The 26,883-nt window shown below is 49.1% G+C and overlaps 13 protein-coding genes across 13 annotated transcripts; 7 read left to right on the top strand and 6 right to left on the bottom strand.

Moving 5' to 3' along the window:
- Window positions 1–45: 45 nt before the first annotated feature.
- FTJAE_6910 (CGI121 protein) lies at window positions 46–766 on the top strand (the record flags this gene model as incomplete). The annotated part of the gene is made up of 2 exons (XM_037353572.1): window positions 46–198; window positions 449–766. The coding sequence occupies 2 exons, from the start codon at window positions 46–48 to the stop codon at window positions 764–766; spliced, it is 471 nt and encodes a 156-aa protein (XP_037206001.1).
- A 231-nt stretch (window positions 767–997) lies between these two features.
- On the bottom strand, window positions 998–2,446 carry FTJAE_6909 (proline dehydrogenase; the record flags this gene model as incomplete). Its single annotated transcript, XM_037353570.1, has 1 exon — window positions 998–2,446. One exon carries the CDS (start codon window positions 2,444–2,446, stop codon window positions 998–1,000), a length of 1,449 nt encoding a protein of 482 aa, XP_037206000.1.
- A 1,710-nt stretch (window positions 2,447–4,156) lies between these two features.
- FTJAE_6908 (uncharacterized protein) lies at window positions 4,157–4,747 on the bottom strand (the record flags this gene model as incomplete). Its single annotated transcript, XM_037353569.1, has 2 exons — window positions 4,157–4,251; window positions 4,300–4,747. 2 exons carry the CDS (start codon window positions 4,745–4,747, stop codon window positions 4,157–4,159), a joined length of 543 nt encoding a protein of 180 aa, XP_037205999.1.
- Window positions 4,748–5,714: 967 nt separating this feature from the next.
- On the top strand, window positions 5,715–6,168 carry FTJAE_6907 (uncharacterized protein; the record flags this gene model as incomplete). The annotated part of the gene is made up of 2 exons (XM_037353568.1): window positions 5,715–5,717; window positions 5,770–6,168. The coding sequence occupies 2 exons, from the start codon at window positions 5,715–5,717 to the stop codon at window positions 6,166–6,168; spliced, it is 402 nt and encodes a 133-aa protein (XP_037205998.1).
- Window positions 6,169–6,828: 660 nt separating this feature from the next.
- Window positions 6,829–8,523, top strand: FTJAE_6906 (cell division control DNA repair exonuclease; the record flags this gene model as incomplete). Its single annotated transcript, XM_037353567.1, has 1 exon — window positions 6,829–8,523. One exon carries the CDS (start codon window positions 6,829–6,831, stop codon window positions 8,521–8,523), a length of 1,695 nt encoding a protein of 564 aa, XP_037205997.1.
- Window positions 8,524–9,429: 906 nt separating this feature from the next.
- FTJAE_6905 (uncharacterized protein) lies at window positions 9,430–9,889 on the top strand (the record flags this gene model as incomplete). Its single annotated transcript, XM_037353566.1, has 2 exons — window positions 9,430–9,743; window positions 9,814–9,889. The coding sequence occupies 2 exons, from the start codon at window positions 9,430–9,432 to the stop codon at window positions 9,887–9,889; spliced, it is 390 nt and encodes a 129-aa protein (XP_037205996.1).
- A 344-nt stretch (window positions 9,890–10,233) lies between these two features.
- Window positions 10,234–10,660, bottom strand: FTJAE_6904 (uncharacterized protein; the record flags this gene model as incomplete). Its single annotated transcript, XM_037353565.1, has 4 exons — window positions 10,234–10,337; window positions 10,392–10,456; window positions 10,506–10,559; window positions 10,641–10,660. 4 exons carry the CDS (start codon window positions 10,658–10,660, stop codon window positions 10,234–10,236), a joined length of 243 nt encoding a protein of 80 aa, XP_037205995.1.
- A 1,364-nt stretch (window positions 10,661–12,024) lies between these two features.
- Window positions 12,025–14,581, bottom strand: FTJAE_6903 (uncharacterized protein; the record flags this gene model as incomplete). Its single annotated transcript, XM_037353564.1, has 3 exons — window positions 12,025–12,653; window positions 12,913–14,146; window positions 14,195–14,581. 3 exons carry the CDS (start codon window positions 14,579–14,581, stop codon window positions 12,025–12,027), a joined length of 2,250 nt encoding a protein of 749 aa, XP_037205994.1.
- A 279-nt stretch (window positions 14,582–14,860) lies between these two features.
- On the top strand, window positions 14,861–18,535 carry FTJAE_6902 (zinc finger transcription factor ace1; the record flags this gene model as incomplete). The annotated part of the gene is made up of 5 exons (XM_037353563.1): window positions 14,861–15,143; window positions 15,192–15,840; window positions 15,893–17,538; window positions 17,597–17,609; window positions 17,665–18,535. 5 exons carry the CDS (start codon window positions 14,861–14,863, stop codon window positions 18,533–18,535), a joined length of 3,462 nt encoding a protein of 1,153 aa, XP_037205993.1.
- A 692-nt stretch (window positions 18,536–19,227) lies between these two features.
- Window positions 19,228–20,754, top strand: FTJAE_6901 (TAM domain protein; the record flags this gene model as incomplete). Its single annotated transcript, XM_037353562.1, has 8 exons — window positions 19,228–19,475; window positions 19,528–19,665; window positions 19,722–19,791; window positions 19,862–19,889; window positions 19,939–19,951; window positions 20,001–20,427; window positions 20,478–20,562; window positions 20,612–20,754. The coding sequence occupies 8 exons, from the start codon at window positions 19,228–19,230 to the stop codon at window positions 20,752–20,754; spliced, it is 1,152 nt and encodes a 383-aa protein (XP_037205992.1).
- Window positions 20,755–20,978: 224 nt separating this feature from the next.
- On the bottom strand, window positions 20,979–23,162 carry FTJAE_6900 (heterokaryon incompatibility (het-6OR allele); the record flags this gene model as incomplete). The annotated part of the gene is made up of 2 exons (XM_037353561.1): window positions 20,979–21,949; window positions 22,022–23,162. The coding sequence occupies 2 exons, from the start codon at window positions 23,160–23,162 to the stop codon at window positions 20,979–20,981; spliced, it is 2,112 nt and encodes a 703-aa protein (XP_037205991.1).
- Window positions 23,163–23,516: 354 nt separating this feature from the next.
- Window positions 23,517–24,261, bottom strand: FTJAE_6899 (3-hydroxyacyl dehydratase; the record flags this gene model as incomplete). Its single annotated transcript, XM_037353558.1, has 3 exons — window positions 23,517–23,587; window positions 23,640–23,779; window positions 23,834–24,261. The coding sequence occupies 3 exons, from the start codon at window positions 24,259–24,261 to the stop codon at window positions 23,517–23,519; spliced, it is 639 nt and encodes a 212-aa protein (XP_037205990.1).
- Window positions 24,262–25,177: 916 nt separating this feature from the next.
- Window positions 25,178–26,130, top strand: FTJAE_6898 (P-loop containing protein; the record flags this gene model as incomplete). Its single annotated transcript, XM_037353557.1, has 2 exons — window positions 25,178–25,426; window positions 25,483–26,130. 2 exons carry the CDS (start codon window positions 25,178–25,180, stop codon window positions 26,128–26,130), a joined length of 897 nt encoding a protein of 298 aa, XP_037205989.1.
- Between the last annotated feature and the right edge of the window lie 753 nt (window positions 26,131–26,883).

Here is a 26,883-nt window from a genome sequence, read left to right as displayed (position 1 = left end):
CTTCCAGGCCCTGGTCAGCAGAGCAAAGCAAAAGCAAAAGCAACAATGGCTCTCGAAATAGTCTCTCTCGAACACCTGCCAAACTCGCACAAGGTCTACGTTGCCCTGTTCCGTGACGTACAGAATGCGGCCTTTTTGCACCAGCAGCTGCTTGCTCGGAACCCCCAGTTCGAGTACGCCTTCATCGATGCCTCAGTGGTGAGTTCCGCCGCGGAGTACCCGACTTGGGTATAGGGCATTTTCCATTAATACGGACCATCATCACCAGGTTGTCTCGCGGCTTCAATTATTATCCGCTGTCTTCAAGGCTACGTCGACGGCTGTGAATGGCGCTCTCAGGACTCCAAACGTTCACTCCGAGATTGTCTGTGCCATGAGTTCTTCTAATAACGTAATGTGACCCCTTGTTCCGACATGTCTTCGTTTGAGGCTGACATTCCATGCTCAGATTGCTGATGCCTATCGTCGATATGGTATCTCTCCTTCTACCAAAGACCTCATCGTTGTCAAGGTCACATTCCCTGGAGATGATGGTGCTGAGCCCTTGACGCATGACCAGATCTGGGAGCATCTCAAGACCAATATTGAAGGAGAGGCTTTATCCATCACAGATGACCAAATCTCCACCACCACTGACGTACCAAAGGTGCGCAAGTACTACAAGTTGAACGGACTCAAGTGGTTAGACGATATTAAAGATGAAAAGGTCAAGCAGAAGGAGATGGAGTCACTCGTCATCGGCGCAATGGCTCTAAGGGGTGTCTGAAGCACAATACCAAGTCAAAAGCTTCACAGTCAATCATATAATCATCGTTAAAGACTAAAACGTAAGTCATTTCTTCATCTATGCTTGATCTATCTCGGATATTGAGATGCTAGACGCCCTGGACTCCTGATCGCTACCCATGATGCAAAACAAAAGAAACATAAAGACATTGATATCAAGTTCTTTTCTCTTCCCTTTTACCTTTTTTAATTTCTGTTCTTTTTTACTTCTTTAAGCCAAGCCGACGGCGCTCTTGCATCGTCGGACAAGCTCAGCCCAGAGAGCATCCCGGCTGCCCCTGGTTCGCTGGACGGCATCCTTGTTCTCGTGTGCGCGTCGGAGGAGGTACTTCATGCACTCGCCAGTGGTTCCCCAGACGAGGTACTTGTAGGCGGGCAGACTCTTGGTCTTGTCAGACTGGCCGGCTTCGACGAGCTCACAGCTGACCTCGTCAGCCATGCCCTGGAGTTGAGCAAAAGCAATGTCGGACTTGGCTCGGCCGGCCTCCATGATGGCACGGCTTCGTCGCACGGACTCGGCGTTGTGAGAGGCGACGACAAGGCTGGCAGCGGGGTACTTGCCGGAACCCTTGACGTCAATGTTCCACTCGCGGGTGAGGACGCTGGCAGCGAGGGAGTCGAAGCAGGCGTCGGTCTCCTCCTTGGTGTCGTGGAAGAGCTCGCGGGGGTCAGAGTTGAGATAAGCGCCACGGACAAGCTTGACACCGAGAGCAAAGTTCTCGACTTGAGCGAGCTTCAGGTGGTTGGAGAGAACCTCGGGGCACTTCTTCTTGTAGGCTTGGTAGGTACCAAAGATAACAGCCTCGCCAAGTCCCTTGTTGTACTTGCGGGTGAACTCGAGAGTCCAGTCGTCAATGCCGTCCTGGAGCATGTCCTGCTCGGCGTCGAAGAGGAGGCGGACACCTCGCTCGTGGGCAAGCTGGCAGATTGAGTCGATAGCCTTGTACATGGCGGGGCTGGGAGGAAGACGATCCTTGAGCTGGTAGAGAGCGATGCTTCCGGCGCCAGTAAACTTGAGGGCGACAAAGTCACCAGGCTCAGCAAGTCGGACAGTCTCGAGAGTGCCTCGGGCCCAGGGAAGAATCTCGTTCTGAATGCACTCGTCGGTCTCCATGGCACCATTCTTCAGACCCTCGCCCTCATCCTTGGTGAGGACAACCTCCTTGGCGTAGTTCAGAATAACACCAGTGAAACCAATGTTCTTGAGTCCATCAATAGTCTTCTTGATCTCGGGTGACTTCTCGCCTGCGCAGAACTGGGCGTAAAAAGTCTTCTTGAGGAAATATCGCAGAAGAGGGTTCTTGTCGGGGTTGAGTAGAGGGTTGGTGGTGTTGGCCAGAATGCCCATGACGTGCAGAGAGGGAGGTAGGAGCAGAGGCGAGGAGGAGACGGTCATGGTGGCGAGAGATCGGAGAATCATGATGAGAGGAAGAACGGAGAGAGGCGCCTTGCTGGGAGCGATTGGAGGCAGAGGATCGGGGATCTGCTGCTGCTCGACGATGGTGTTTGTGCGTCGCTCAGAGGAGTGGATGTGACGGCGGGCGACCATGTTGGTCTTTGTGATGGTGAGGCATGGTCGGAGTGTGTTGATGGTGATTGCGTTGGAAGCAGTCGCCCAGCGAAGGGGCTGGGCAGTCCCTCGCCGAAGGGCCGAGCTCATTATATGAGATGTGTGTGTGGTGTTGAGTTGAAGGTCCTAAGTTGGTAGTTGGATGGAGATGCTGGATCAGTATGGAGGGATCCAGATGGTGATTGTGTTGATGTTGGTGTTAGGTTTACGGAGCGATGATGCAAGATAAGTCAAGTTAGGGTCTATCTGGTTCAGTTTGTGAAATGGGCAAACGGGTGGCAGGGAGCTTAATATATCTATCTCAGGGCAGTGACTATCAGTGTCGGTTGAGTGCGGTGCTTGGTGACTCTGGTCTGTGCCTGGGCTGGGGCGTGTGAGGGAGGTGGCGCTATCTCCAGCCCGATAATGATAGTCCATATCTCCCTTGCCCTGTTTGTTTAGCCTTCCCCCATTCCACAGCAGAAAAAAGAACAAATTCTTTGCCATTGATCTCCAGCTTGCTCCAGTTGAGCTAGTCATTCATGGTCATGTTTACGCTATGCCCCCCCGTCCCTCCGCAGAGGCCGAGCCAGACCGGCCCGTGACTATCAGAATGGTCAATGGACTGCAGGCGAAGGGAAAAAAAGAAAAGGGACCCAGCGGTACGGAGCTTATCAGCCGTCACGTGGCCTATTTTAGCTTCAGCATCACCATGATGGCCGAATGTAGCCGTTGAGGGGCGTGGGGGGGTGCAAGCCCACGATAATTGGGGAGATTAGTTGAAGCTGGGGATTTGGTTCAGTGATTGCCGCAACAGGCCGCGATCCCAGTAAATACGTGTTATGTAATTGGTGACACTGGCAAAGCTAGCAAGCACAGGGCATTGTGGGGAAACCTTGGAGATGCATCACCAGCATTCTCTTAACTCCTTTGAGATTGACAGTCAGTGTTGGGTTGGCTTGTGCTGAGACCTGAGACGTCTTGTGACTTGTTTTGATGACGATGTGTCCGTGTCTCTAACTTTCACAGCCAACCTCCATTGTTGGTCAATGATGTGCCACGGGGCTGACGATGACGATGTGTTGTTTGCCATTCGGTACTTTTTGTACCTTAGATAAGGCGATATGGATAAGATATGCCGACATCCAATCCATCCTCTGGATGACGAATGGGGCTCTGCTACCGTATCTCAATGGCTGGAACCAAAAAAGAGAGAAATATTCGATCTCGCTAGAAGCCTTCTGCAGCGTTTGCTTATCGATGATGTCTCCATAAATGACCGACCAAAGCCGCTGGCCCTGAGCTGGTCTACGGGAGAGGCGTTTACCTAGAGAGTCCTAAATTCGGAGGGCCCCGATAGCAAACGACACTAGCATATTTTTTATCTCTGAATTGATCTTGTTTATTCCCCTGTGTTGCTCTCTGGTCAGTGCGATGAGTTAAGTTATGAACCATTGACCAAGTCGTGATATATCTACATTTTATATATTGTACATAGAAGAACCCAATTACATCACAATGCTGGACGAGCATCATCTTCCTGCCTTACATTTGACCTCCGACCTCGCAAGAACTCGACATACCCGATCGGTCTGCCTCGGGCTAAGCCAAGCACATCTTGAATCCCACCGTACGCAAGGCCAAACAACAACCCATATCGCGCGGTCCGGGCGGCGGTTGTGAGTGACAGGCGATCTAGATGCACACGCCGAATATCGGCGCTTGTTAGCTCATCTCTTTCTACCGCCTGCAAAGCAAGGTAAAGCAAATGTAATGTAAAAGAAAAAACCCCTGCTCCACATCATGCAATGCTTGCAATATCTACCCGTCGCTTTCCATCATCAAAGCTCCCAAAACGCCATGCATTCCCCATATGGGGTTTTGCGCAATACCGTTTCCCTTAGTCAAGCCGAGGTCTAAAGAGATAACCTAAAGAGAAGGAAAGGAAAGAATTGACCACTTACGCCAAAGAGAAAACGCGCCGGCGACTGTAAGCGTAGCTATCGTCGTAGAAAACATGTCGCTCGCCCCGCGATATCGATCGACCGTGCTCTCAAGCGACAAGGCCAGGAAGCTCCAGAAGCCCGTCTTGAGACCCATGCGGAAGCCCTCTCGTATGCCACCCTGCATGGCGTGGTAATTCTTGCTCTTGTGGTAGAAGTACCACCCTGTCGTCGTGTCGGGCATCTTGTGCGCATGCTCCGCCCGGAACCGCAGCTGCGCCATCTGTCCGCCCTGCGTCGCACCAAGCGAGAAGCCCACGACTGCTGACGAGATTGTCCCCAGCATGAGCCGCACTGGCGTCGCGATGGACAGGCGCGGGTTCGTGTCCTGGGGGAATGTTAGATCTGAGGGCATTGGCATTGGGGCGCCGGGCCGGGGTGACGGCGACGGCGACGGAACGGCGGCCATTGTGGTGAAGACTGGACTGGGAATATCTTGTTTCCAGGCTGTTGCTCCTGTTTTCAGAGAAGGCCGAGATTGTCGCGAGGCTCTGCGGCTAGTGGAGTCTCGTCGAGGTGGTGGGATGCGGAGAACGAAAGACCAGCCGGAGTTTGCAATCCCGGCGGTGGATGCTGCTTTTTTTGGCGCCGCTTGGAGTCGGTAATGAAGAAGAGGGGTTGCCCTTGTGGTTGGAGTTGGTAATAAAAAGATGACAGGCGAAGGCCCGATAGAGATATGTTCTTGGAACGTGGGATTTGAATATGTAATTGAAACGACTTCGCTTCGACGGGATGCTTGCCTGATGCGAACTTGAGGCTCATGTCATGATGGACAGTGCGCTCATGCATTAGTACAGTTTTCACGCACGGTCTGTCTTCCTTCACATGAAGCTCAAAATGCAACAGTCTGCAGATTTCAGAATACATATTTAAGAGACAAATGGCCGGTTTCAAAACTCCAAAACAAACTCTATGGAGTAGGCCAGCTCTCAGTGAGTGACTTATATCCTCGGTGGTCAATGGCAGAGAGGGCCCCATAGTCAGCCTGATGATTCTTTCGACATCCGGGCATTTCCAGTGCATGTTCCAGGGTAGCATTCGGCTTCTGGAAGCTGTCACTTCATGCCTTGCTCTCGTTCCTGGATCTTGCTGCTGAGCTGTCACAAATCCTTCAAGATGACGTATCGATAGTTTAGTTCTTATAGGACAGCATTTCCCCCCTCCATCTTAAGCCAGGATATCCATACATCTCGATGGAGTGACAGCGTTCAAGTCCTGACTCTGTCCCTCCTCTACGCGCTCTCACGTGATGTCGCGCTGAGCTGCGCCGCGGTTGGCCCCCGCCAATCTGAATCTCAATGCCCCTCATGAAGCACAAAGCCAGGCAGCTTTGAACTCTGACGTCTTCCCCAAACATTCGTATCAAGATCGACACAATGGTACTACACAGATCACCCTCCTATGATGCGCTTAATGCTAATGATACCTCAGACTGACGTCGATGACGCAAACATTTCGGTGCGCTTCAAGCACGGCATCCATACCATCTACCTCTTTATCGACGCCCTCGCCCCCTTCTCCAGTGCCGCCGCCGAGCTCCTCAACGTTCTGATTGAACGATACCCCGATGGCCTTACCAAGTCATTTGATTCTTCCGAGAAGACTACCTATGATGCAGACTCGATTCTTGCGTTTGGCGTGTTGAAGACGCCGAATGACCCCTCGAGCCGATGGGTCAAACTCAAGACGGGCGATGGGGAGAAGACACCGACAGCATTGGGACTGAAGAACAATAGCCTTCTTGCGTTTGCGGTGCTGGATGAGGAGGGTGATAAGCCCGAATTTGTGGTGGAGTGGCCAAAGGAGGACGAGGAGCTTTACGAGGAATAATTCGGCGACGAATCTTGAGATTCATCCACCTTCGAACATATTTCTGCGACGGCAGACTGTTCCCCTCCACGATGCTAGGAGCAAGATACAACCACTATGCGAGGCTGTCGCCGAGGACACGTCTGATGACGACATCATGAAGTTCTCATGGGAGGAACATAGTCGTACGCCTCACTGGGCCTACCAATTACCAGAGAAATTTTGAAAAGGAATATTAAAGTAGATACCCAATTGAACGCTTTACATGACGACCAACAAGGATGAGCTGAGCTTGGGTAAAGATCATCAGGGTAGGTAGCATTGCAGGCCAAAACCTTGGGTCGCATTGATCGAAATATCACGACGCCAGAACAGAGACAGTCAATTGACAAAATCAAGCATATTTTTAAGAATAGAGAAACTCGCCTTTGTTTCAATTCCGTCTACATGACTCGCTGAATCGATGATGCGGCGCTGCTCTCCCTGAAAAAGGGGTCCAAGCCGCATGACTAAGCCATTTAAACTTCACGTGTCGTCAATTGTCCAGGGGTACGGTACCTTAAACCGGGGACCAAACACCAACTCTCCTTTCCACGATCAAAACCGTTGCGCCGCTCCCAACAACGTCACGTTGGACTATTCAAAACATCACCGACGTGGCTTGCGCATGAGGTCGACTACATGAAAGTCGTGGCTTTTCTCCGCCATGGCCTGGGCCTACTGGTGCCGCTCTCGATAGCATTCACAATCTACCTCTACATCTTCCCCATCGTTCAGGGATGCGCATTCCCCGTCGAGTCGAGAGATAGTCAGGAGGCTTATGACTTGACCAAGAAGTTTCACTGGCCTTCGAAGCCGACAGCGGACGATCATGCTAAGCTCGCGCCTTTTCGACTCCTGGCGCTGGGAGATCCTCAGCTAGAAGGCGATACCTCGATCATTACGAACTACCTGGGAACTTTTCCCCATGTGCAGAGTGTTTTTAAGCATATTACGTTCCAGACGAGTCACTGGTGCTTCCGCGAGCGAGTGCGAAAGATCATACACGATATTGTCGATATCATCATGGAGGATCTCCCCTACTACCTCATGTCACAGCGCAAGAGGTTTGATCTTTGGGGCAACGATTTCTACCTGGCGCATATCTACCGCCAAGTCAATTGGTGGTCCAACCCTACCCATGTGTCGGTACTGGGCGATCTTGTCGGTAGTCAATGGATCGACGACAAGGAGTTTGAGAAGCGAGGCCAACGATTCTGGAACCGTGTGTTCAAGGGCACCGAGAGATTATCCGACGAGTTGGCGCAGAACCCGAGCAACGATTACAATATTTCTGGCATCTTGGATGGTAGCGATGAAGCAAAGCTTTGGAAAAAGAGAATGCTCAACGTGGCCGGAAACCACGATATTGGATACGCTGGAGATTTGACCGAGGAGCGATTGGAGCGCTTTGAACGAGTTTTTGGAAAGGCGAACTATGAGCTGCGGTTCGAGCTTCCCATCACGGACCCCGAGGTGATAGCTACGATGTACTCTGATTCGAACCCCGAGTCGACACGAGTCATCCCCGAGCTTCGCATTGTTGCTGTCAACGATATGAACCTTGATACACCGGCGAAGTCCCTTCCTTTACAGGATGCGACATACGGTTTCATCAACAACGTCATTTCGACCGCAGGTTCTGTTCAATATGAGGGTCAATTCACTCTGATCCTCACGCATATCCCAATGTACAAGCCAGCAGGCATTTGTGTTGACGCTCCTTTCTTCGACTTCCACACTGCAGCAGATGGCGGAGGTCTCAAGGAGCAAAACCAGCTCAGCTCCGACGCCAGTCGGGGTTTCCTGGAAGGAATCTGGGGCATGAGCTCAAAGAGAACAGCCCCCGGCGGTGGCTACGGCCGCGCAGGCCTAATGCTCAACGGCCACGATCACGCCGGCTGCGACACGTACCACTACATCAACCAGACAAACGGCACAGACCCCTCCCAGCGTCAGTGGGAAGTGAAAACCTGGTCTGACGCACAAGATCTCAAGATCCCAGGCACCGATGGCATACCGGGCCGACGCGAGATCACCGTCCGCAGCATGATGGGCGACTTTGGCGGAAACGCCGGTCTACTGAGTCTCTGGTTCGACCAGAATACTTGGGAGTGGAAGTATGAGTACGCCACGTGTCCGCTGGGAAGCCAGCACTTCTGGTGGTTCGTGCACATCTTTGACTTCTGCGTGCTGGTGTGGATGCAGTCGTACGCCGTGCTCTCCGTGATGGAGGCTTATGGCGTTGATGTGGACGGGCCGTTTTGGAGGGGCGTGTCACGGATGAAGGATTTTGTGCTGCGACGGAAACAAAGTGTCAGTGATGTGAAGAAGTAAAAAAAGAGTATTTGGATAAACGATATTTGAGCAGTGAAAATTTTCTTATAGAATACAAAGCGTTCTGTTTTTTTTTTTGTTTCGCTTGGGATTGCCGCTCGGTGAATTATGGTGGTTTGTAACGGTGTTGGGCCGAGACATTTTCGCGATGGGGAGCTGAGTTGAGTAGATATTGCGAGGCGCAGGGCTGAAATAGGATTAGGGTTGTTGTATAAGGTGTGGTGATGGGCGTGGTACTGATGGTAACGGTGTTGGACAGAGATCAGGGCCGCGCGGCGAGGTTGTACGATCGAAGGAAGGGTGTTGTTGATATGGTGAAGTCTTGGTGTTGAGGCTGAAGCGAATATGGCTGCTGTTTGAGGCTCTGGGCAGGAGATCCCGTCTTCAAGGTGGTATATGATGTTTGCTATGATGAATACACAATATTTATGAAGCTCTGAGTTCTCGATACAGTGAGAGATATTGAGATGCTCCTGAGCAAAGCTCATCATCATGAGCCTCCCTTGCTTACCAATACCATGAACTGTACAAACACAATATCGCCATCACAAACACTTATCCACATCTTTGAGCTGACACGAACCAAATCACAGTAGTGCCATGATGTAAAAGACTATTGCGCGTGGTCTACCACGCCGGTAGCATCAACACCGTGGTGGTGATACAACCGTTGAGGTTGCCCAGCGACCAAGGAACTCTACCAGATCCGGCGAAGCACCGCTATCTACCATGAAAGAAGGTCCGTTGCGCAGAATCGTGTGTAGAGTGTGATCAAAAGCACCGGCTGTTTGTGTGAGATCAAGTGGTTGGGAAGGGTGACTACATAAACCCAGGACCAAACCGCTGGGACTTTGGGATTCGCATGATCATACTCCCGCAATCGCTCATTCAGATACTGCCTGAATCATGCTGTCTCTTCAAGGACTTGGCGTACTGATGCTTCTGGGCGTCGCAGAAGGTATCCCACGACCAGATGAAGAGCCGCTTCTCAAGCCCCATGCGAATATACCAAGGGACAATGGTGAACCTACCGACATGCTCGGAGCCATGAGTCCTCAGACAGACTACAGAACAATGCCGGCGGGCACTTACACCGAGACAGTCTCAACAGGCCTAGTTAGGATAATCGTCGTCAACGAACCGACGCCTACAACAGGCAATCAGGCAAAATGCCCAATTGAGTGTGATTGCACAAGGATAAAAGATAAGAACAGCGATGAGTAAGTCCATGATACTAATCGGGTTTCATTGCTGACACGCTCAGATACGCACAATGCTTGACCAACGCAGCATGCAGACCATGCAGAGAGCCAAATCTGACTGCTTCATCGACGATAAAGCCAAAGCCGACGTCATGTCCCGCTGAGTGCGACTGCACCAAGATCAAAGACGAGCAAAGCCAAGAGTAATTACATTTCATCTTCAGTCACAAACTTCACTTTATTAATGTGTAATGTATAGGTACTTCCAATGCATAACAAACGTCAATTGTCAGAGTTGCAGAGTGGGAACCCCGCCCAATTAAACAGACACGTGAAAACAGGTTATCATTGCATGTGGTGGTGGTATTTGGTAGCTGACACTGACACTATCGTATGATGACGGGGTAGCTAGAGATAAAACATGGTTGACAAAAGAAAGAAAAAAGAGAATGCGTTTCTTTTCCCCCGAGCTCTGGAACAAATGCAACGCTAGAATCCGTGAATTAAGCTATGTTGATGTTTGTTGGTGAGGTTTAACAGCAGCAGTCGAAGCACTCAAGACAACACTCGCAGGTCTCGCCGCAGAGCCAGCAGCAGCAGAGTGTAGCGAGACTGTAGTTTATTAGTATTTGTTGACAGGTGTAGTAGAGAGTGAGTGAGGCTTACCATGTGTATAGACATCCGTGGCTCTTCTCTTCTTGTTGTGGTGGAGGGGCTTGCTGGTACTGCATCTACGCATCGTCAGAAACTGGTGATCTTCTACTTGAGCTTCAAACTTACGGGGGGGTAGGCCTGGGGATTTGGGTATCCCTGAGCAGGGTAGCCCTGAGGTTGCTGAGGAGGGTAGTAGCTGTCTGGACGTTAGCTTTCCCTTCTTCTTCTTCTTCTTCTCTTTGCGAGTGACCGAGAGCTTACGGTTGTTGGTTGGGATCCATTATGACAGATGTGGTTTATGGGATTTGTGAATGTGTGTAAGATGGGATGGCAGAGTTGGAGACAGGAAGGGAGCGTCAAGTTATATTATTAGGCCCATTTGTTTTATCTGCCATCTGGAGCGGGAAGGAAAGGGTCACAGGGGGCGCAGTTGCAGACGAGACGAGACGCCAGATGATCTGTATCCTTCTTGGCTCTTTGCTGTGACCTTGGCGTAATAACGGGAATCCCGCGCACCAAGGCCGATTTAACCGTACAGCAGTCTTGGCATCTTCAACAGGCGCTTTACTGACTGTGTTGGCTCTTACACTGCTTGTTACAGTACTGGGCTTGCGCTAATTGCTAGTTAGCGACTGTTATGCCGGCACGTTCCGTTACGAGTCGGCAAATGATATTGGGTTTTGACAGCCTTTCCGTCTTTCACTCTAAAATGTTAAATTGCAGTCTCTGGGTCTCTCTCAGCTAAGGGTCTTGGTGCCTCCACTGCGAATTGACGTTGCAGGGGTTCAGCGCTTGGCAATTGCGCGTCCTCCATGGCTGAGCTTCACTCCTGCATGAAGGGTCCCCCTTGGCGTAAGAGGTTGGGCTTGAAGTTTGCAGACTAGCAAATGCCTGATGGAGCATGAGTCAAGTTTGTTAAAGCGCTATCACCAAGATTACGAGCCATGGCTCTTCATAGGATCTTCCGTATAAGTTGTCCATTGCTACGGAGCCCTCACCGTATTCTTGATAAAGAGCTGATCCTCAGGCTGTTATGTTAGCCTTGCGACTTTGTCCTGTTCTTGTCCTGTCTTGTCATGAAACACTCCTTGCAAGTTGCCGCTGTATTCCCGAACCCTGCGCCCTGTACGATCAACGCGCGCGCCTACAGTAGGTGCAGGTACCGCCACGATTTACGAATACAACAACGGCGAATGAATTGAACTTTTGAAGCTGTCCAAATCCGCGGGGACCGATTCCCTCTACCGCGCGTTGTTTAGCCACTGAATATTCGCTTTCGGGTGCGGCTGAGTCGTGGAGCTTGTCTCAGCTTTTGGTGTCTTGGACGAGAGACACTTGACCGTTACGTTACGTTGTATCGCCTAGTCACCGGCTTGCGCCGCACTCGGTGCCCGACAAATGCAGCCGCCGACGGAATCTGTGCCAATTGATGAACGCTGTTGGTTCATGCTAACACACGTTGGGTGGTTCTCAATCGTTGCTATCTTTAGTGATTCACCTTCTCGCACATGGTTAGAGTCTAGAGAGGTGTCTTCTTGAGTGCATCTCGGCGCAACATGCAGCTCTTCCAAACGCTTTGATTTGCGCCTGGCTTTCTGTTGTCTCGACCCGAGCGAAGCGGGCGCAGGAAGGACAACCATGCGACTCACGACGGACATGCAGCCAACCGATCGACATGCTCCTTAATCCGCAAGGCAGCTTCCTTCGAACTCAATTTCGTGACATCCAGCACCAACTCGTTCTCGTACCCGAAGCGATAGATTGTCTCGTTCTCCAGAATCGGCCTCAATATTGTCTCGTCCGTGAGCTTCGCGTCTACGTTCTGACTCCGCGCCGGGTTGCTCGCCCGCTTTATGTTCTCCTCTATCTCGCACTCCAGCACGATCGATATGAACGAAACGCCTCGCTTTCTCGCTGCAGCTTCGTAATCCTTCGCGCCCATTTCTCCCGCCGCGCTTGCCTCTCGTGCATCCGTAAAGATCCATGTTTTGTCCTTCGTGTATTCCGACGTCGCGATTTCGTTCAGGACGTATCGTCGTAGACCCGTTCGCATCTCATGATAGCCTGGAGACGAGCGCTCGACGGGGGCCTCGCCGGGGTCGATGAGGAGGTGGTTGTGGTAAACCTTTGAGTCGGTGAGTAATCGTTGGAGCTCCCTCGCGATTGTGAGCTTCCCGATGCCGGGGTAGCCGTTGATGTAGACGAAGCAAGGCATGTTTCGTTGCGGCGGGCGTGATGTCTGACGGTAGGTCTGCTCAGCGGGCTCAGTATTCGCTTTTCGCCTGAAGAGTTCGTTGATGGTCGCGGAATTGCGGATGTCGGCATTTGAGGTTCGACGAAAGGTGAGTCACTGTTATGCTTTGAAAGACCATCGAACCTTCCCAGTGTAGCCACTCAACATCGCGCGCACGACAAGCTTGAGCCGATGATTCAAACTTTGATCATGCAACCAATCTTCGTAAATCCTGCTCGAGCGGACCAAGCACTCCAGAAATCACATCCCCTTGAAAGCAACAAGAGTTCCCAGACGCACCAATTTGCATATCCAATCGTAGACATCGCTCGACTGCATTGTAATATCCAGAGCCACCAGTCATCATGACTCGTCCCAAAAGCTTATTGGCAGTTTCGTAGTCAAGGATATGTCTTGGTAACCCGGGCTCTAATTTTTGAGTCTGGGGTGAATCCAGAGTTGCTATTGACTGGCCAAGAATGAGCTCGATGAGTAGGATACCGAGATAAAGCATGAACGGGTTGGTTGGTGATGCTGAGGCGTTGACTTTAGGATACTCGGGGAAGTGTCTGAGGACAAAAACATGCTGGAATTGATGAACACCACCCTTTTGAGCAATGAAGATATCCTCACTTCTTGGAATGTCTGCAACCCAAGGCGTGCCTTGCATCTGTAAGACACCACAGGTAATCATCCAAGCCAGGCGTAGCTTGTCACCGTAGAGCAACGCCGGATGTCGAAGCACTTCTTTTAGTGGTACCAAAGACCATTCATCACAACTGCCTAGACATTCGAGAGTATAAACATCGTACTTCTGACTTTGGGTCATGTAGCAATGTTGGATGTGCCCACATCTCTCGCCCCGTTTTCTCTTCCCCATCGTTTGCATTGCTTCGCACAGATTGCTGATGTGTTTGGAACAAACAGGCTCTGACATTGTCCTAAGCGTGTTGAACGTGAGGTTTGATAAGGCTGATTCGATGACAATTGTTTGTGAATGCTGGCTGCTTGTCGAAGAGGTGGTTGAGGGAACGGAAAACCCAACCGTCTTCCTCGAAGTAGATGTACTTTGCGCCGTGAAAGCAACCGTCGACCTCTTCACATCCTCTCCACTCTTCAGAAGAATTTCATTCCATTGCTTTGATGTATTGACTTGTGATCCCGTCAGGTATGAGACTGCAAGGCGGAACTGCAGCTCCTTCATAATATCCTCATCATCATCCTCAGGAACAACAGTCCGTGATGGCGGCGTAAGCCTCAAGCCAACATCATGTAGGCCAGAGCATTTGCAAGTCATTGTAGACCGCAGTGCATGATATATGCCACTCAGCATTCCGTTGACGAGTTTGTTGAGTCTCCCTTGTGACCGAGACTTTCTTTGTGATTCTAGATCCGTGTTGAGGACTGCTAGGCGCTGAAGAGCTGACACACCATCTCGAATCCTCGTCAAGACCTCCTCATGATTTGACTTTTGAAGGATGAATGTTGCTCGCTTGAACTGCTTTTTTATCGATGAGCTCTCTGCCCACTCAGCCTGTTCCCGTTAGCTGAGGCACACACAAGGTTGGCCATAGCCTCATACCTTGCCGCTTGGACCAACATTGAGCTTCTCCATCATCTCCTCGATAGCTTCCCTCATGTCCTGCACCCGATCATCGAATACCTGCAAAGATGACCAGAGCCTCAGGCGCAGCTTATTGAAGATCTCTTCTTTTTTCCATAGGTCTCCGAACGGATCTCGTATCATTTCCTCAATTCGCGTTTGTGGCGCAATTCCTGTTAGGAGTTTTTCACAAATGTTCTGAAGATTGACATGCTCGGTCTTGAGAGTCAAGATGAGGCTCTTGAGGATTCGTTTGTAGGATCGGAAATTCTGCAGGGTGCCGAGACCGTTCATGTAGCATTGTAGTGCAGACACGACGATAGGTATGCTACCGAGCACGATACCGGCGACCTCGAAGCCAGACATCGCAACAAAATTATAAAGCGGTGATGGAGGGATGAGAGTGCAAGAGAAGGACTTTTAAGGCTCCGAGGTTGGTCTTTTTCAGCTGCGCTGATCAAGGGTTGAAAAGAAGAGGGGTTGCGGCTGACGTGCAGCTGGAACTTGGTCTGACCAACAGCACCTGCAGATAACACCTTCTCATGGGTCGCCAGAGGGCGATTGCCACTCCGATCTTCTTTCCACATCTTCTGGATCGATGAATCTCGAGGGTAGCAGCGCATTGTCTTCATTCCTTACACAACCATGAGCACTATTGCTGATCACGTTTCGGCCTGTCTCCAAGAGTTCAATAGTCTTTGCAGCTCACCTACCATATGGGAAAATGGCATCCCTGATGGTGATGCCCAGGCAGATATATCACTCTTGAAGCTGCAGAACGAGCTGAGCAGATTCAAAGTCTGGAGTGGAAACATTGGCGCCCATCAAAAAGGAAGAAGCTCGTTCGATCACAGGCTTCGAGATGCGTCAAATATCCGGGACCAGGTGGCTGAGCTTTTGGAAGACTTGAGGGAGTCTTTAAGAGATGGTAAGTCTCTCCAATCGAGCTCCTCAATATTCCCTCTGACAACAATAGCCAAGGACATTCTCACTGGACAATTAACACCATGGGACCAAGAGCTGTCCCCAGCTGAGTTTTCAGATGACGATTCCGACGATGAACCATTAAACGTTGACGTATCTGGACTATCCGAGCTCTCGCAAATATTCGCTGCGATCGTTGAAGACATTAACTGTCTGTTCAGACTGTCAGTGTCCATTCACAATCCATCTCCTCACGATCGCTTCAAGAAAGCCTGCTTAACTGATACATCTGGCTACGAGCCATTTGACGTCCAGCATGTGTGCAACAAACTCTCCAAGGCTCCGAAACCGATCGCAGAGAGACTTGGAAAGGCCATTTCTCGACGAAGACAGTACTTTAAATACAGAGAACTGCATCACGAAAAGCTGGCAAGTGGGCTTGAACTCGATGGTAAGGACCAGATGCAGAGTACTGTGGCATCTTCATTGCCAAAGAAGCTTAATGTAAATGAGCCTATCTCTTTGAAGGAAGACTTGGATGACGCATCAGACACCGGAAGATCACAGACGTCTTGGGCCACATCAGCTGCGAATCCAGAGAGGCGGAAGATACCTGCCCTTCCAGCGGAAGCTGAGAATGGACCCTTCGAGTGCCCGTTTTGTTTCGTGATGGTGTCTGTTTCATCGAGAAATCATTGGAAGTTAGTTGCTCTTCCCTTGTCAAAGTTGGATGTTACTAACCCGAGCCCGCAGGAAACACGTATTCTCAGACCTGTTTCCTTACATTTGCGTCGAGCTGGGTTGTCCCGCCCCAGATCAAGACTTCCAGAGACGCCACCAGTGGGCAGGTCATGTCAAGAAATACCATTGGAAGACATGGACCTGCAAGCTTGGATGCAACGAGACATTTGTCTCTTTGCAAGACATGAAGCATCATTTAGCGCAGAAGCATTCAGAAACCATGAAATTGACTCATCTCGCCAGCCTTCTCACCATGTGCGAGAGGCCCAAGTCAGAGAACGAGCCAGCAGACTGTCCCCTGTGCGGAGAAAGACAATCCTCATTTAAACAATACCAACGCCATGTTGGTCGCCACCAAGAAGATCTTGCTCTATTCGCATTGCCCCATCTCCCAGGTGGACTCGATGAAAAGAACGACGAGCTTGATTCCGAGTCTCAGGGACAAGACGAAATGGAGTCTGAGTCACGAGATGAGTTACAGAAAGCCAGCTCTTATGTTACCCATCTTTCTGACGGGAGCGGAGACGAGCCTACAGATGTATCTGAGCGAAGCATTGGACGTCTTCCTTTCATTGTCATGACCGGGCCTTCCGATGGCTCAGGCCTTACTTCCATAGCTCGCCGCAAGAATCCTCCGCCTGAGGATTTCCTTTCCATGGAGTGCTGCGAGCCCGGCTGCAACAGGTGGTTCGTGCGTCTTTCCGATCTTATCAAGCACCTGAAGACTCACTCCCGCCCATGGAAATGCCCAGTTCTAACCTGTAAATATCATCAGTATGGATTAGTTACAGAGGACGACAGGGACCGTCACTACCGCGAGAAACATTCTAACCCCCCTGAATGGTATGAGTGTGCGTTTAAGCCTTGTCCCTACAAGTCAAAACGAGAAATGAACTGCAAGCAGCACATGGAGAAGGTTCACGGTTGGACCTATGTCCGCTCGCAGAAATATGACGGAAAGCTACCTTCAATATCAGATCCAGGTATGGATATGGCCATTGAGTACTCGAGAAAACCTTTGGATACAGAATCTGCAGATGAGTCTTTTGAGCAAGGGAGGGGAGACCCTATAATAACGCACCGCCGCATCCAAATGATGGCCCCTATCGAGAACAAACAAAGTTTCGATCCTGCTAATGTGGACGTTCTGCACCTTAGACATAAGGAATCATTATACACATTTAAGTTTTCACGACATGACATTAGAGATGGCAAGCTGCGAGTGTCTAATATCAGAGAGCTCGCAGCGGGAATGACGCATGTTCCTGAGAGCTTTAGACATCTGGTCGAACTTTCTTGCAAAGACGTTAAACTATTGATCGATGGCACGCCGATCCGAAACTATGGTGTATCAAGGGGCGATACAATAAAAGTCGAAGCGCCGCAGTTCAGGAACTCTAATCCATTCAGCGGTCCAGCTGGTGATGATACCGTGCTGGATAATGGTCGTGGCACTGAGGAGAACATGGAATTCGAAGGGAAAGCAGAACGTGACGAACGACGAGCAGAGTTCTCCTCGGAGTTACGACAAAGAGCTACGGTGGAATCTTTTGGCTATCAAAAGGCTCCTGCAGGCTCTAACCAGCTGGGTGAATTAAGAGATGAGACAGATAGTGAAAGGAATGGTGTTCGCAAAAGGACAAAGAGTGGATGTTTAAGTAAGTCGATTAATCTGCCCATTGGAAGTGTGACTTAAGAGCAGCAATACTAATACAGACAATAGCATGCCGTAGGCGTCGAATAAAATGCGACGAAGGAAAGCCGATATGCAATAACTGTATCAGATTCAAACTTCATTGCGAGGGCTATAGCCAAGTTGTTAGTTTTGGAGGCTCTATGGATGCGATACAAGGAGCGCCAGTCCCCGAAATCGAATCAGATCTCGACAAAATGGATACCCCTTATGCTTCTGGACCTATCCAACCATTTATAGAGGCCGACCACAAGGTTGTGATCAGCTCTACACCTGGAGTTAGATGCCCCACCTGTGCCTTGGAAGGTAAAGAGATATGGGTTCTTCCCGGGCGCTGTTGTGGATATTGCGGAACGCCATGTGCGGAGGAGGATACCCTGAGTCTAGACGTTGATGATTCGTCCCCAAAAACTAACCTTCATGAGGACTGGCCTTTTTTCCCAATACCAGGCGCCAGTGACGAGGAACTGCCCAATTCAACTCTCGAAGGTCTCAAGAAGAAACAAGTATCTTGTCCGAGCTTCTCGGTCAATGGTTATTGCATGGACGGAGCTGAATGCCCATTCATCCATGATCCGGCCATGATATCCAGTTCCGATCCGTCCAGAAAGCCCACTGCCACCGTGGAGTCTTTTAAGAATCCCGGCCTCACGATGAACAGCAACGAACTCAAGGTTTGGAAGGCTTTGTGTGCGTTGGAGAACGAATTGGAAGTGGGATGGATTCCGATGTGCAATAACGCCATTATCTCAGACGATGGTTCAGCACAAAAGGGAGAGGGAAGGCTCCGACTTATCGATGGAATTTATTCAGATGTCATAAAAAAGCTGAGGCGAATTGAACAACTTAGCAGGCCTGATATCATGGCAAAGAGACGCCAGATCGAGGCAATGGTCGACGACCTTCTAAAAAGGGTTGGAGTGGTGTCAATGACAGGAACAGATAGCTATCAGATAATATAGTTATGGGGAGGCTTTTGCTTTGATTTTTGATCTCTCTTCACAGCCTAGGCCGTAGTATCCGTGAATGAGTCGTGCGTTGGCCCCATGAGAAATTTGCTGCCTGCTCAAGAGACCACGGAAGCCCTAAGGCTTGCAGATACCGCCCCGGGAGCGTGTGAGACGTTACCAATACGGGTGAGGCTGTTTAAAACTCCAGGAAATGGTAATGATATCCTTTTTATGTGCCGAGGTTAACTTACTTCTTGTGTTCAGGGAAGGGCAACAGCTTGGTTGGCTCGGTGCCATCAAGACCAAGTGCTAAGGCTAGATATTAGAGACTGAACGGATTGTAGATTAGGATGACAATGATATGAAGTTGATGATGAGCCAACGTCTGGAGAACCTTTTGAACGACTATCGTAGAGATGAAGCCTCGGATAACCTCTCAATCTTATTGTAGTTAGTCGGACTTTTGACAGTTGGCCAGGTCTCCGGGCCGCCCGGGCCGTTATCCTAATTGATGGGTCGGCTTCGACAACGACCAGGGATACCCCCTCTTGTCATATGATATGATATCATGTCATGCTTGCTCTGTTTGAAGATGACTGCTAGAAAAAGGCCTCAAATCTCAGACATGCATGTCCTTTAAGCTCTGCCCCTCGTCTCATGGTGTTGCTTCTATTATCTTTCCCTGCATTTGTCATTACATGATCATGTCGAACCAATCTGCAAGAGATACAACGGCGTCCGAAGTGCCGGGACCAGCCACTGCCAATCCGAAGTCTCCGTCAAAGTCTCCTTCGAAATCGCCGTCGAGATCTCCACCGGCCCAGGGCGAACTTGGCCCTGCGGACGATTCTGATGTCCGTCCTCTAAGCCCCCTTTACGTTGAGGAAAGTACTCACTCGAGCAGCATGATTCCCATGGCGATGCCGACTCTTCCATCGGAACGGATACGTTAGTTAACGTCATAGTAGTCCGTATTAAATATATATTTCTGACAGTCCTCGCAGTGAGAGCTCAACTGCCTCTGTTTCTGCTAGTATCCTCGAGTACCGTCGCAGCCAGGGGCGCACATACCACAGCGACAAATTCACCGCGAATTACTTCTTCCCCAATGATGATCAGCAAGTAGAGTCTATGGATTTAACGTGCGGCTTTCTTCCATGCCTCAAGGTGTATCAACGAAGTGTTAACCGAGCAACAGACACCACTACTTGACGCTTCTCCTGGACGGTGAGCTATTTCTTGCCCCTCTCAAGATCGATTCTATACAGGTGAGGCCCTCTCTAATAATATTAAGCTGTTTGGAAGTATTTATGCTGATTGCTATAACGTTTCTCGTAGCGAGTTCTTGATGTTGGTACCGGAAGCGGTGAGTTCACACTTGTCCCTTCTTTAAGCCACCACTAATAATTTCGCAGGAATCTGGGCTATGTATGAGACTCCGACGAGTATGGCAGTAGCATCTGCTTACAGACTATAGTGAATTTGCCGACCGATATCCCAACACGGAGGTAGTTGGCACAGATCTGTCCCCTTGCCAACCCCAATGGGTACCCCCCAATCTTCGGTTTGAAATTGATGATGCCACGCAACCATGGACTTGGAAGGAAGATTACTTCAGTTTTATTCATATACGATACCTCTTTGGTGCCATTAAAGACTGGGATAGTCTCTTTAGCGAGGCATATCGATGTTGTGCACCAGGGGGCTGGGTCCAATCAGGGGAGGCCGATGTCACATTCCGCAGTGATGATGGAACTACCGAGCTGGAACCCGTTTTCAAAACTTACCAGAAGCTCTTTGAAGATGGTAGTCAGGTTCTAGGCAACCCCTTCTTTGTCCACGATTTGCAAAAGAAGGCTTTTGAAGAGGCTGGATTCAAAGATATTGAGACCGTTGATTACAAGGTACGATTCTCTGGAATTTGACAGCAGTTAACTAAGATGGTATTTTGCAGTTTCCCATCGGCGGCTGGCCTAAAGATCCAAAACTCGCCGAGGTTGGGCGGTTTGTCAAGGCCACGCTGGAGAACGATTTGGAAGGTAAGACAACCAACCTTTGGCTACTGATAGATTTCTCACGCCTAAATAGGATACACTCTTATGATGTGGCAGGACGTTTGCCAATGGCCCAAAGATGAATACCAAGTGTTTCTCATGAGTTTGCGTAAGGCAATACGCAACCCAAAGGTGCACAGTTACATGACCGTGCGTTACGTGTACGGTCGCAAGTAGGCTAGCTATTCTGGCGATCTTAAAGTCATGCAATATTGTGGGATTGTGAAGATTACTTCTGTGTGGTGATTATTAGCTTCCAGTCCCGAGTCTTGGAGTGTAAAGAAGATATCTATGGTTTCGGAGGATAGAAAATCGACCCGAAGTAATCTGTGGTTTGGCAGATGAAAAACACAGAAAAGGTCTCTATTTATTGTTATGAAAATGCTATCTGGAATCATGTATTAAGTTATGGTGATTTCCTCCCAACTGTTATCCTTTATCGCTTCGCCTTCCATGATTCCGTGAACGTAGCTATCTCCGATCAGTTGAAAAGTACCGTCAGCTCGAGGTCTCATAACCAACGGCACCGGACAAGCTGAAACCACCCAGACACTGTCTCCTTCTAGTGCAGACGCGAAAGCCAGTCCTAGATGCCCTTCGTCTGTCAGGAAAACTCGCCGCTGACCAGCAAATACTCCTATTATCGACGCGTACTTAGCAGCCAGTATAAAGGTGTCTGCAAGCTCCTTAGCCACCACAGACGTCCACTCAGAGTCAAACTCCTCGGAAAAACCCCCCAGTGAGGAAGTCCTCGCCATGAATGAAAAAATTGAAGCTAGCTGTGAGTCCTGAGGGTCAGAGGCACCTAACCTTTGCAGCATCTGTTTGATCCATTCAATATTGGGAAGCATATCGGAAGCTTCGTCCCCACCCTGGGCCACCAGAGACTGGAAGTCTGTCAATTGTTCTAACATTACAAGTCGTTGGTCGACCGTCGTGGAGGTGTCCCAGACCTTCAAGTATTGAAATAAGATGTAGCATAGCCAGGCTTTGAAGGAAGCCCCAAGCTCCGAGATATCTATTGAATCGTGTATATTTGCGCCAAAGATGAAAGTACGCCAACAAGCTTCAATACTGAACTCTCCAGTTATTTTGTAACGCTTGCCGCACCGTAGTAGAAGGGCCGCAAAGGGTTCGACGTGAAAGTAGTAAGCGAGCATGTAGAATGGATAAGGCCATGGAGATATCTGTCCGATACGCTGGGCCTGCACAGAGAGCCTCGAGCCAGTAATGCTGAATCCCAGAGAGCCAATCTCGCTGTATCGTGCTGCGTCCACTCGAACTTTGCCTCTGGCCCAGGGGAAAAGGATAGGGGCAGTTCTGGCAGCAGATGGCTCGTTGGAGAAATTAGGCACCCATGAGGGTAAATCCCCTGAAGGTAAATTCAGTGTGCCATTGTGAAATTCTGCAATCCCAGCCAAGGAGATGAAACCGAGGTGATTACAATGATTCAGGATGTGAGCCGTTGCGGCTGTAAACACCTCAGCAACTGAAGCATCGTAATTAACTTCCAGATCGCATCGAGGAAGTCCCATATGGCCTGCGGCAATATTGACCATTCCCAGTAACGAATAAACCCGATCACGAGCATTCGTGACCTTGAACTTATGGCCTACCATCATCATGTAAGCCAAGTGAGAACTGGCGGTCGTTTTCCAATTATTAGGGCCTGTGAGATCCTCAATAACAGAAATCTGTGGGTGATCTTGGGGGGTTTTCAAGCTTTCGAGGGACATCCTGATCACGGTGATGAAGTGAATGGCGTAGGGTCCTGGCGTCCATGAAATATGCTCCACCTTGACCATGGCCAGAGTCGCGTTGGGATACCAGCCTAATTTTTGAATCATCATCAATGCTGAGGCGAGCTGTTCCCAGGAGATGGATTCGCTGTTTCCCAGCCACACAAACGCCTGCCGAGCTAGGACGGTCTCTTGAATCACCCAAGCTCTACGGAACCAATTCCGGTCCAGAAGACCAACGAAGGGCTTCCAGGCTTCAGAAGGAATAGGTGGAAGGCCTGAACTCTCGATGTCGCTTTTGTCCAGGCTCACTTGGCTTCCATGTGTCTCCTTAGCCAAGCTGGAAAGTGTCCGTGTCAAACGAATAGCCTCAGCTGCCTCGCTTCCGCCATCACCGAGCCAGATATCGACTCGGGCTGCCATGCCGTAAATCTCGCTCATGATGCCAACCTGGATCTCGCGCTCCCTTTGGTTGGTCTGATCAATACATATTGCGTCGATCCACAAATACCAATCAAACTCTTCGAAGCGCTTGAGTGCCCCGAGTAAGTTCGGCTGGACATACAATCTACTGCCGTTCACCAGTATACATGACTCGGAAATTTTGCGCTTGTTTTCTCCCTCTGGTGCACCCCAGGTATAAGATAGTGCATGGTAGCCAAGTGCCTCTGCTTCATCCAGAGTATGAGTGGTCACATCGATGTTTAACCTCTCCGATAAGAGGCTGCGTGTTCGCGGACGGATTTTTACAAGACGAATATGTGTCGAGTCGAGTGTTGATTCATATTTGTACTTGGTAGTAAATGTACTGCTTCTGCGGAGAGTGGTCCACGATGAGGAGCGCATTCTTGGAGGACGGAGTTGAGACTGTAACCTTGGTTTGTGGAGTTGATTTCTTGGCTGTATAACTACAAAAGAACGATCTCGCGATTATGTGTTGAGACTGCGAGATTCATTCTGAAACCCCCCTTTTCTCTGCATGGATTAGTAGTGTCTAATTGGTTCGTTGTTACCGCGCGCTTAGATTTCGCAGAACCAACACATTTGAAGCTATAACCACTTTAACCGCCATCCATGACAGGCTAGTCTAATACTGGCAGAATCCGATCTCAAGATCGCATAAAAGCCAAACTCTGCAAGCAATCAGATTTGATATTTGCTAGAATTTCTAATTGACAGTTGATATGCCCAAGATCAGATTTATTTCTTGAGGGTGGTGCGGTTCAACTTGGCCCTCTGAGCCAGCATGTGCCCAAAGAGGATGTAGAATGCTATGATATGATGTCAGTATGAAGGTAATATGCAGTGTCATTGCTCACGTACCTGGAACGTAGATGGCTAATCCAAACCAAAGCAGATACTGATACGCTGGATTCCGAGCTTGTGAGGGCTGGATGACTTCGTACACAAGTTTCATCTCTGAGAGAATACCAATGGGGTAGAGAACAAGAAACATATTATATCTGTGAAGAATCAGTCTCTTTTGCTTACCTGCCACATCTCGTCATGCTTCTCACCTCAGCCATGTCAAACCAGCTGGCACAGATCCCGTTCCCGTCTGAAGAGTGAAGTAAAAGTATCGAATTGCATCAGCCGCATTCCAAGCCATGAGCATAAAACTATACGCAGTCTCCCTGAACCCAACTTCCGGATAGTTTCGTGTAATAGCCCAGACAATGGTGTTCCGGCCAGCTACTTGCAGCGCCGTTGTAGCAGGAGCTGCTCGCACAAGGCCAGTGACAGCATGGATGATTTCCATGACAGTAAAAGTCTCAGTCCATCGAGTTATGATGTTGAGTTCGTCCCACACAGCGCCATTGCCTTGGGTTAACCACAGATATGTCGTTCTGAGCAAGAGGACTGTTCGAAGAATGGCTGAGAGGGTATTGTAAAGGAATAAATATGTGGATGGCTTGGGCTTCGAATCAGAAGTTGGTCGCGCCATCTTTGCTCTAGAGAATGAAGTCTGAAGGTGTAAGATCTTAGATTCTCAGATATGGAGCAGTCTTATGGAAATTTGTACAACACACTAGGAAGCCCACTAAGGCGGATTGAGTTATACCGAGGCTGACGCTTGAGAACTTCCAAATCGAGTTGCTACGCCGGATATTAAATGGAGACAATATCACCTATCTCTGGGACAATCATGCAGGTAGATATATTGAGATATTCCCATGTCTGGCCAGGCAAGAGACGTTTGGCATCTATCTTGAGTGGGCAAAGTATTGGAGAATCTTGGGCAGACCTGAGCAATGTTAGCATAGAGTTATTGGACCTTTGGATTGCTCTTTTGGCACCCGACTCCGATTCCCAGCTACCTTTAGAGGTTTTCTTGCTCCTCCAGTGTTCAGATGGGGCCTTGCTGGCAATCTTGGCTTTGGTAGACGACATGTCCCCAGACTGTCCGAATCGCCCTGCAGTATACTATCCGCTTCCGGGCCGTCCTAAGCATTGGCCTAGACCAACCATAACAGTGTTTGAAGGCAACATGCATATTTGTGTACGGTAAACCAACACACATCGGCGATGGGAGTATAAAAAGCGGGAAGTTTATTGTTGTTGGCCGTCTGACTTGTTACACCAGGCGGCCAACAGCGTGCTGTGAATTGCCTCAAAATGGCTAACCCAGACGCTTGCAAGCAATCAAGGGCAGATGGCGGGAGTATTAGTATGACCTAGTGTCCGTTAAACTGCCCGTATTCATTCTCTACGTGATCTCACCTTATTTCATGCTTATTTCTGCACATCGACCTTCATCTTCACTACTTGACCTCACTCGTAACATCTGTCTTCATTCAGAAGCTGCCTATTCTCATAAGTCACCATACATTAGTTTCTAGGAACCGTCTACTCTCGATAAGATGGCGTCTCCTCTCGAGCGCCCGGCTCTGGGGCAACTTGCCAGCTTGGGAAGTCTATATGATGCCCGTAGCGACAACTTCCTTGGGATGTCTCTTTCTGACAAATCCTTTCCTCCCTACGCTATGGAAACTACAGAAAACCCGTCTTCCAACATCAAATTTATCTTTGATGATACGCTGAAGGGCAAGTTCGCTGTTCTTGGCGTCAAAGATGAATTGGGAGTCAGTATCCTAGCTGGACTCGCGAAGGTACAGGGATTGGTCTCTATTTGTCCGACAAACGCGACACGAACCATGCCATGCAGTGCTCTCTACTTTGCGATATCGCGACTGTATATGAGAAGCTCAACTTCGCTGCAAGTGGCGTCAAGGAATGCATCGAGCTACGCGAATTGGACACTGATGTCGCTACTCACGTCGTGACTGGTATTAGTTGGGGTCAACGCTATGTGTTCACTACTAAAAAACAACTCCACCCTTCTGAAGACAGCAGCAATGTTTCGAAGAAATTAGCCGCAACTCTCACTCTGATTGAAGAAGAGCTACTTAGAGATGGTGCCCCTATTTGTCTTGAAGACTCTGCGGAGATTAACGTCTTTAGAGATAACCTTGGCATAGTTCCCATCCTTACTGACTTGGCCGGTGCCCAGAACATCATCAAGGGTATACCTGGTGACAGTTTGGGAAGGCCACTGGTCTACCACTTAATGCCACTGTCTTTCCTCGCAGAGTTTCAGATACTTGATGTCAAGGCCGACATCACCTACCGTCAGTTAGGGACCGACTGCGCAAAAGAGTGTGTGAAGTTGTTTGACGACATTCAAGCTGCAACCCAGCAACTTAATGACTACATCATCAGACTACAGAACCACCCTGCCGGTTTTCCGCCTGGACATACTGAATCAACTGCACAAATTCTTGCTAAGTACAAAAGTCTCGGAGACCTACCATAGATTGAGTTCGCAAGCTTGGTTAAGGACGCTCGAGGTTGCATGGCGAGTGATCAGGATCTTTGGACTCGGCTCACAGAACTCTTGGGCGATAATTTGCCTCAAAATATTCTTGGCGCTATGACATACAAAGAGTCTATGGACTTCCAAGATCTTCTCATAGACAAAGGAGCCAGCAGCGTTGGCTACAAGGGTCCGTCTTTGTCTGCCTTGCTGCATGGCAGTCAATACGACAACGCGACATCCTCCCCTAGAGGATGTTCTGATAAACCAGTAATCGCTGCTTTTAAAGAGGATCATAAACTTACTATTAAAAAAGTAAAGTATAAAATAAAGAAAGTAACTTCCTTTAGATTTTATAAAATATATTAAAAAAAACTTTAGAAGCTTTTTAAATATATTTTCTAACTTATATATAAAAGAATAATAAGTAAAAGTAAATATAAATTAAGTTATATATAAGCTAAGTTAGTATTTAAAAGTTCAATTTAATAAAAAGTTATATTAAAAAGTATAATAAGAAATTAATATAAGTTAATAAACTTTACTTTTTAAATATTTCTAAGCTTTTATTTAATAAAAGATTAAATAAAGTTAATATTCTTAAAGCTAATCCTCTATATTATCTACAGTTTTACTCTAAGTGCTTATATCTGATTATAATAACCTTTTTACCTCAGCTACTAAGTTCTCTCAGCCGGAATAAGCTCTCAGCCACAAGTCTCAACTGCAAATAACACTTCTAGCTCACAACTT

This window comes from Fusarium tjaetaba (assembly GCF_013396195.1).
Source record: "Fusarium tjaetaba strain NRRL 66243 chromosome Unknown NRRL66243_c0000136, whole genome shotgun sequence".
NCBI classification, from domain to species: Eukaryota; Fungi; Ascomycota; class Sordariomycetes; order Hypocreales; family Nectriaceae; genus Fusarium; species Fusarium tjaetaba.
Note: the sequence above shows the minus strand (reverse complement) of the source record. Positions and strands in the feature narration are given on the sequence as shown.